Source organism: Aquarana catesbeiana, linkage group LG06 (assembly GCF_042186555.1).
Source record: "Aquarana catesbeiana isolate 2022-GZ linkage group LG06, ASM4218655v1, whole genome shotgun sequence".
Classification (NCBI taxonomy): Eukaryota; Metazoa; Chordata; class Amphibia; order Anura; family Ranidae; genus Aquarana; species Aquarana catesbeiana.
This window is the reverse complement of record NC_133329.1, coordinates 390,767,163-390,776,716: the sequence shown is the minus strand read 5'-3', so window position 1 is coordinate 390,776,716 and position 9,554 is coordinate 390,767,163. Positions and strand designations below refer to the sequence as shown.

The 9,554-nt window shown below is 45.7% G+C and overlaps 1 protein-coding gene across 1 annotated transcript; it reads left to right on the top strand.

Moving 5' to 3' along the window:
• The first annotated feature begins 2,089 nt into the window (after window positions 1-2,089).
• On the top strand, window positions 2,090-9,217 carry LOC141147175 (tubulin alpha chain-like). The gene is made up of 4 exons (XM_073634333.1): window positions 2,090-2,219; window positions 5,721-5,943; window positions 6,051-6,199; window positions 8,222-9,217. Exons 1-4 carry the CDS (start codon window positions 2,217-2,219, stop codon window positions 9,200-9,202), a joined length of 1,356 nt encoding a protein of 451 aa, XP_073490434.1. The 5' UTR covers window positions 2,090-2,216; the 3' UTR covers window positions 9,203-9,217.
• The last annotated feature ends 337 nt before the right edge of the window (window positions 9,218-9,554 follow it).

Below are 9,554 nucleotides of genomic sequence, written 5' to 3'. Positions count from 1 at the left end.
TTATTCAATGTTGCACAATAAAGGTGTTAATTATTCAATTTTGCACAATAAGGGTGTTAATTCGGTCCATGGATTGACTGTTTTGGATTTTACTCAATTTTGCACAATAAAGGTGCTAATTTGGTGTGCGGCCGTCCAGCTACCTTTCTTTGTTGTCTGCACGTTTGCAGAGCTAGCACCTGATGTCTGAGAGTGGAAGAGTGGTCTGTGTCAGCAGCGCTGAATTAAGGACTGCTTTTGGCTAATCTATGCTAATGTATCCACAGTCTACTACAAACTGGTTCATTTTCCACAAATAGTCCTTTCCACCACTATTGGCCTCCTGGACTAATTTACTTAGTACCCACGTCCTTGTTGCATACATACCATATTCCCCAATTGGGGGTAGTTGGTAGACAGTGTGGTGATATGTGCATATCCTGAAGGTACGTGGTACCAGGACCTACAGTATGTGCCTATCACAATTCTACTCTCTGCCTCACATGCTGTTATATTCTATACCTGTGCATATTATGTGTGCTCATAGTCTGATCTGATGTGATGTTCTTAATAGACAATGTTGTCTTAGTTTTAATATTATTCAGATGTTGGGGACTGGTACCCAGTTTCTGCATACCTACTAGCAAATGTATGTAGGCATAGGACACACCCCCTGCCACACCCCCCCTTAAAGGAGAATTAACCAAGAAAAAGGTTAATTAAATCTACAAGGGCTTTTTTACCACTACTATTCCTTTATATTGGCTTTTAAAATTGACAAATGCAGCAATTTAGAATTTGGATGAAAAGTTTAGCACTGGGAAACACGTTCTGAAAGATAAAAAGTGCATTTTATATATATATATAACTATATAGATCAGATCAAAATGAGGGGCAAATGAGGAGGAAAGAGGGACAGAGGGACATTGCTCCAAATCAGGGACAGTCCCTCGAAATCAGGAACAGTTGGGAGCTATGGTTTCTGTATTTTGATATTTTTGTGCAATAAAGTATTTTTTTCCTATTTAAGCTGCTTGGTCTGCCTGTGACTTCCTTTTCAGGGGTACTTTACCCCTGAAAAGGAGAGATTTGCAGATTTCTGCCCGCACGTCACCGCCGCTTCTTCTTAGTCACGCTGGGAGATGTAGTTTGCGATGGGCGGTGCGGTGTGGACGATTGGATGTCAGTGTGTGCTTTTCTAATTTTTTCCTGGTGTGCCCACAGAGAGGGCTCGGCGGGCCAGCTATGTGTCCTAATAAAACAAAAAAGATTTCCTGATTGCAATTAAATATTTTGAAATGAATATAGAAAAATAAAAACAAAAAAAGTGTGCCCAGCATTAATGAACTACATAGGTGTGTGCAGCCTATTGCATTAGGGTGTGCACTCCAAAGCTCAAACACACGTGCCTTTCTCTGCAGCCTCAGGTGCACAGGGCAGGGAACAAATGGTAGGTGCTCTGTGCTTAGCGGCTTCCTGTTCATTCAAAAACACAGTTTACTATGCTTCAGTTATAATGGAACACAGTGAGTATGTTCACTGTGTTCATAAAGAAAAGGAAGGGGCCGGTATATCATATGATTAGCCCCTCCCCCCACTCTCCATCCTGAAACATCCCCGCCGCAGCCGGTGGGAGAGGAGAAGAAAGGGGGGGGGGGACATCACAAGGGGAAGCCTGGGTGAATTGGCTCTGCTCAGAGTGATTAGGGTGTGCCCAGGCACACCTGGCACACCCCCTACGCACGCCTATGATGAACTGTTTAAAATCCAGAATACCTTTAGTTATGTACACAGCTCAGAGTGACAGAAGTGATCTCAGTGTGTTTTGTATATTTATAAATAAATAGTTACAAAGAAAGTGTAACAGTAAATATTGTGTTTCTTCTTTCCTGTTTATCATCACATATGTAACATTCTCTTCAACGTTCCCAGTGATCTTCCCTCCATGTAATCAGCTGTGTCCCCTCTTCTCTGGGGGGTGGGGGGGGGGTCACTCTCTGTACCTGGTAACAGTTGTATTGTGCTGAGTGCAGCCACTCCCAGGCAATGACCAGGCAGGATTGTGTTCTCCCCACAACACACAATGGTGTCACCTGGCCCCTCCCCTCCTGTTACTAAGGACGCTGATGTCACTAACTCCTATATATATGAAGGAGAGAAGAGAGAGGGGACAGTGACCACTCCACACCGAACACCTAACCCATCGGAACCCGGAGAGATCAACTTTATTTAGCATCATGGTGAGCGACCGACTGCACTCTGCCATCCTATACATCCTTCTATATGTGACTGCACTCTGCCATCCTATACATCCCTCTATGTGTGACTGCACTCTGCCATCCTATACATCCCTCTATGTGTGACCGCACTCTGCTATCCTATACATCCCCCTATGTGTGACCGCACTCTGCTATCCTATACATCCTTCTATCTGTGACCGCACTCTGCCATCCTATACATCCCCCTATGTGTGACCGCACTCTGCTATCCTATAAATCCTTCTATCTGTGACCGCATTCTGCCATCCTATACATCCCCCTATGTGTGACCGCACTCTGCCATCCTATACATGCCCCTATGTGTGACCACACTCTGCCATCCTATTCATCCCTCTATGTGTGACCGCACTCTGCTATCCTATACATTCTTCTATCTGTGACCACACTCTGCCATCCTATACATCCCTCTATGTGTGACCGCACTCTGCTATCCTATACATCCCTCTATGTGTGATCGCACTCTGCTATCCTATACATCCTTCTATCTGTGACCGCACTCTGCCATCCTATACATCCCCCTATGTGTGACCGCACTCTGCTATCCTATAAATCCTTCTATCTGTGACCGCATTCTGCCATCCTATACATCCCCCTATGTGTGACCGCACTCTGCTATCCTATACATCCTTCTATCTGTGACCGCACTCTGCCATCCTATACATCCCCCTATGTGTGACCGCACTCTGCCATCCTATACATGCCCCTATGTGTGACCACACTCTGCCATCCTATTCATCCCTCTATGTGTGACCGCACTCTGCTATCCTATACATTCTTCTATCTGTGACCACACTCTGCCATCCTATACATCCCTCTATGTGTGACCGCACTCTGCTATCCTATACATCCCTCTATGTGTGATCGCACTCTGCTATCCTATACATCCTTCTATCTGTGACCGCACTCTGCCATCCTATACATTCCTCTATGTGTGACCGCACTCTGCTATCCTTTACATCCTTCTATGTGTGACCGCACTCTGCTATCCTATACATCCTTCTATCTGTGACTGCACTCTGCCATCCTATACATTCCCCTATGTGTGACTGCACTCTGCTATCCTATACATCCCCTATGTGTGACTGCACTCTGCTATCCTATACATCCCCTATGTGTGACTGCACTCTGCTATCCTATACATCCCCTATGTGTGACTGCACTCTGCAATCCTATACATCCCTCTTTGTGTGACCGCACTCTGTCATCCTATACATCCTTCTATGTGTGACCGCACTCTGCAATCTTATCCTATACATCCTTCTACGTGTAACTGCAATCTGCAATCCTATACATCCCCCTATGTGTGACTGCACTCTCCCATCCTACTGTATACATCCTTCTATGTGTGACCTCACTCTGCCATCCTATACATCCCTGTGTATGATTGCACTTTACAATGCTTTATCTCCCTTACCTCCCCTCACATTAGCAGAGACCCTAGAGAATAAAATGTCGATTGTTGCAATTTTTTATGTCCCATGGTATTTATGCAGCGGTTTTTTAAATGCAATTTCTTTGTAAAAAATATTTTTAATGTATTTTAATGCAAAAAAAACACAATATATAACCCATTATTTTGGTAAAATTTAAAAGATGATGTTACGCTGAGTAAATAGATACCTAACACATCACGCTTTAAAATTCCGCACGCTCTTGGAATGGCGACAAACTATGATACTTGAAAATCTCCATAGACGACACTTTAAAGTATTTACAGTTTACCAGTTTAGAGTTACAGAGGAGGTTTTGTGCTAGAATTATTACTCTTGCTCTAACGTTCTCGGTGATACCTCACATGTGGTGCGAACACCATTTACATATGTGTGTGCGACTTACGCATGCGTTCTCTTCTGTGCGTGAGCACGGAGGGATGGGGGCACTTTACAATTTTTTTCTTATTTATTGCATTTTTTTACTTTTATGCCCTGTACACACGGTCGGACATTGATCGGACATTCCGACAACAAACTCCATGGATTTTTTATGACAGATGTTGGCTCAAACTTATCCTGCATACACACGGTCGCACAAAGTTGTTGGAAAATCCAATCGTTCTGAATGCGGTGACGTAAAACACGTATGTCGGGACTATAAACAGGGCAGTAGCCAATAGCTCTTAATTTATTGTGAGCATGCGTGGCACTTTGTGTGTCGGATTTGTGTACACACGATCGGAATTTAACCGATCGGATTTTGTTGTCGGAAAATTTTATATCCTGCTCTCAAACTTTGTGTGTCGGAAATTCCGACGGAAAAAGTACGATGGAGCCCACACACGATCGGAATTTCCGACAACACAATCCGATCGCACTTTTTCCGTCAGAAAATCCGACCGTGTGTACAGGGCATTACACTTTCCCTTTAATTTTCTTTTACTTTTTGATCACTTTTATTCCTATTAAAAAGAGTGTAAACATCCCTTGTAATAGAAATAAGGGATGATAGGTTCTGTTTATGGAGAGATCTGGGGTCAATAAGACCTCAAATTTCTCCTCTACCTTTAAAAGCAAAAGATAAAAAAAAAAAAAAGTTTACTTCCGCCCTTGTCCGGTGTTCTGCCGAGAAAGTTCCGCTCGGCGGATAAGTTCCCCCCTCTACTGCGCCTGCGCAGTAGGATCCGGCGGAAATAGCTGAAGCGGAACAGCTGAAAATCAGCTGTACACGGCGCCTGTAAGAGGGCCCCTCGCGGGCTCGCTTCGCTCGCCACGCTTCGGGCACGGCCTCGCTGCGCTCGGCACTTTTAGATTCCCCCTCTAGGTCCACTTGGATGGTGGGGAAGGAACCTGGACCCAGAGCGCAGGCGCCGTGTACAGCTGATTGAAGCATTTGAGCTTTGGCTATCTCCGGCGGCTGACAGTAGTACGTACTGCGCAGGCGCTGCGCCTGCGCACTACAGGGGGGGAACTTATCCGCCGAGGGAACTTTCTCGGCAAGAGACCGGAAGTGATGTCATGACGTCTCTCCAGTCCTCCAAGATCATAGAGGCAATCAAAGAATATCTGGTCTCCGGTAACCTCTATAGCCAGCCATGTAAACGATTGGAAACACCGGCCAGCGGCAGTAGAGGGGGGAGACCCCTCCCGTTGCTTCTGAAAGTGATCCAGCAAGTAATTAGCCACTCTGACTACTTTCATGAGAAAAAAAGAAATACCAGCGTTATGGCTGATGCCTTATACATGCTGCATGTGACTGCATTTTGCCAATCTATGTATTTCTGTATGGTACTGTGCTCCGCCAGTCTATACATATCTGTATGACTATACACTCTGCCTGTCTGTACATCCCTGTGAGTGACTGTACTTTGCCAATCTATACATCCCCCTATGTGTGACTGTGCTCTGCTGATCTTTACATTCGCATATGTCACTGCCCTGCCCTCTACCAGTCTATACATCCTGACCCTGTGTGTGCCTGCACTGCTCTGTCCTAATCCTAACTGCATATACCATTTACCCCCCACAGAGGGAATGCATCTCAGTCCACATTGGCCAAGCTGGTGTCCAGATGGGCAATGCCTGCTGGGAGCTGTACTGCCTGGAACATGGCATCCAGCCGGATGGACAGATGCCCAGTGACAAAACCATCGGAGGAGGAGACGATTCCTTCAACACCTTCTTCAGTGAGACCGGGGCTGGAAAACACGTCCCCCGCGCTGTCTTTGTGGACCTGGAGCCCACTGTGATTGGTGAGTAGGTCGCCTGTTATGTTGTGTGATTAAAAAGCGTGTGAGATGTCCACCAAGTGTTGCCACCTGTAGCAACTTGCTGACCCATTGCTGTCACATTTCTATAGATGAGGTGAGGACAGGAACCTACCGACAACTTTTCCACCCTGAGCAACTCATCACCGGCAAGGAAGACGCCGCCAACAACTATGCCCGAGGTCACTACACCATCGGCAAAGAGATCATCGACCTGGTGCTGGACAGGGCCCGCAAACTGGTGAGTGGTTTCTGAACTAGGCCTATGTGGATTATACCAGTGTTTTTCAACCTTTTTTTTAGCCAAGGCACCCTTTAGAATCGCAAACAATCCCAGGGGACACCAGCCTGAGGGTTCGTTCACACCAGGAGGTGCATCTGAGCACACACGCTTCTTTGCACGTTCCCATCCTAGCACAACCCCCCCACCCCCACACACACACACACACAAATCCCCCTCCCAGCACAAACCACCACAAATCCCCCCTCCTAGCACAACCCTCCCCCCACACCTGCTCCCAAATCCCCCAAATAGCACAATTACCCCTTAAAACCCCCTCTTACTAGCAGTAGTGGCAACAGCCAAGAGGGAGAGAGCCTTCCTGAGATCCTCTGTTAACTGTTAACAGGAGGGAGAGCGCACAGTTAATTCCTGTGTACAGAGGAGGCAGAGAGCTATGCCCGCACCTACCCCCCCCTCCTCTGCTCCTCTCTGTACCCTTCCCGGCAAGACCTTAGCAACCGATAATGTCATCGGTTGGCAGGACGCGGTCGGGCGGCCAGCTCAGCTTTCTTTTTTGCTGATGGGGGGGGGGGGGGGGTGCGAGCATAGCTCTCTGCCTCCTATTTGCACAGGAGTTAACAGTGCGGTCTCCCTCATGTAGCACAAGAGCTAACAGAAGATTACTCTGATTGGGCTGTTTCCATAGCACCCCTAAAGACTCCTCACGGCACCCCAGTTGACAAATACTGGATTATACTAATAAGATATACAATGTCATTGCCCTGAGCCCACTAGTCAAAGTCTGTCACCAACAGCCATAGTTGTAAATGGACTTTAATATTTGTTCAAACAAATTAAAAAGTTTATTATCTTGAATCAGTTAAAATGCAATTAATGTAAGTGCTAAGGGCTACATTCCAGGTTTAGGCTGAGGGCTAAATGTAGCTTAATGTGTATAGCCCCATTTTTTTTTTAGCTTTGGATGGAGTAAGGAAGGGTTAAAACTTCCATCTTTTTTTTAAATCCAGAAGTGACAGAAAACCAATCAAGTGAGGAGAATTCATCCCTTAGATGGTTGTCACTGGAACAGGTGTCCCCATTGGAAGGTTTAAAGTGGTTATGCATTAAGGTAAAAAAAAAACCTTCTGCACTACAGGATGCCCCCTCTCAAGTGAGACTGTTTCTTGGACATCAGGCGCTCCTCTCCAATCACCCAATTGTATCAGTGGGAGGAAAGGTGCCCCAAGGGCCAAATAAAGGCAAGCAAAGGGCCCCAGTTTGGAGACCCCTGTTTTAGGACAGGGGTCTCCAAACTTTCCAAACAAATGGCCATTTTTTGTCCTTCAGACTTTAGAGCGGCTGGACTGTGGCCAACAGAAATTTTCCTGGTATCAGTGGGGGTAAAGATCACATTTGGTATTAGGTGGAGGAACAGTGTCCTATTGTTGGTATCATTGGGAATAATAGTGCCCCATAGTTGGTGTCAGTGGGAGAAATGGTGCCCCATTGTTGGTGTCAATGGGAGAAATGGTGCCCAATTGCTACTGTCAGTTGGCAGAATAGTGTCTCATATCAGTGGGAGGAATAGTGCCCCAAAGGCTGAATAAAGGCAAGCAAAGGGCAGCATCCGACCACAGGGACACAGTTTGGAGACCACTGTTCTAGGAGATAAAAACACCAAAGTTCATTTATTTCATCCATAGTGTAGGGGCATCTCTAAAAAGTCCTGAGCCATAATTAGTCACCTGATACATTTTCCTCTAAAATTTTAAAAGCATTAGAATTTGATACAGAGTATATTTCTACAAGGACTGTGCTATTCTCTTGTCTATATGAATGTAGACCCGCCGATATGATGATTGCCTGGCCCTTTTTGTGTGTTGAAGTGGCCTTGCATCCTTCTCTTATTATTAATGACAGACAGAGTCAGAAACTATATATTAGCTAGGTGAACATAGCATGATAATTGAGAGTATAAATAGTATAAGCATTATCTTTAGAGAAAAGTTATCGAACCCTGTGTTTTTTGCTTTTTCTCAGGCTGACCAGTGCACCGGTCTCCAGGGATTCCTCATCTTCCACAGTTTTGGTGGTGGTACTGGCTCTGGTTTCACCTCCCTCTTGATGGAACGTCTGTCTGTTGACTATGGAAAGAAGTCCAAGCTTGAATTCGCCATCTACCCAGCTCCTCAGATCTCCACAGCTGTGGTTGAGCCATACAACGCCATCCTCACCACCCACACTACCCTGGAGCACTCAGACTGTGCTTTCATGGTGGACAATGAAGCCATTTATGACATCTGCCGCAGAAACCTGGACATCGAACGCCCAACCTACACCAACCTGAACCGTCTGATTGGCCAGATTGTGTCTTCCATCACTGCCTCCCTTAGGTTTGATGGAGCTCTGAATGTGGACTTGACAGAGTTCCAGACCAACCTGGTTCCCTACCCCCGTATCCACTTCCCGCTGGCCACCTATGCTCCTGTAATCTCTGCAGAGAAAGCTTACCATGAGCAGCTCTCTGTGTCTGAGATCACCAATTCTTGCTTTGAGCCAGCCAACCAGATGGTGAAATGTGACCCCAGACACGGTAAATACATGGCTTGCTGCCTCCTCTACCGTGGTGATGTAGTGCCCAAAGATGTCAATGCTGCTATTGCCACCATCAAGACCAAACGCTCTATCCAGTTTGTGGACTGGTGCCCAACTGGATTCAAGGTTGGAATCAACTACCAGCCACCAACTGTGGTTCCTGGTGGAGATCTGGCTAAGGTGCAGCGAGCCGTGTGCATGTTGAGCAACACCACAGCCATTGCTGAGGCCTGGGCTCGTCTGGACCACAAGTTTGATCTGATGTATGCCAAGCGTGCCTTTGTGCACTGGTACGTGGGTGAGGGTATGGAGGAAGGAGAGTTCTCTGAGGCTCGGGAAGACATGGCCGCCCTGGAGAAGGATTATGAAGAGGTTGCCACTGACAGCGTTGAAGGAGAGGGTGAAGAGGAGGGAGAAGAGTATTAAATGACTGTATAATAATACTGAAATAAAGTCTATTTTTATGAAAAAATTATTGCTTTATGTATTTTATTGTTATTGTGATTTTGTGCTTTATTAGAATTCAGGTAAAGTACAAAATTCAGCACTATGTTTATGTTTCTTATGTGAACACAACTCAATAGAAACACAATACAATTTTCATGGTTCACAGCAACTAATTATATTTACATTTTCAGATTTTAATTGCCAGATGGTATATGAAAGTTTAAAACATAGGTGCCTATTATGTGGATAGGGACAATTAGGCGTCCTTGACAGCAGATTTGTTCCAGGTCTAAATACCTTAAATCAAGGTATTGAAACAAGAGGATTAGCA

Coding starts and splice junctions, on each gene's coding strand:
- LOC141147175 (XM_073634333.1), top strand. Junction 5,944..6,050: donor CCTGGAGCCCACTGTGATTG/GTGAGTAGGTCG, acceptor ACATTTCTATAG/ATGAGGTGAGGACAGGAACC. Junction 6,200..8,221: donor TGGACAGGGCCCGCAAACTG/GTGAGTGGTTTC, acceptor GCTTTTTCTCAG/GCTGACCAGTGCACCGGTCT.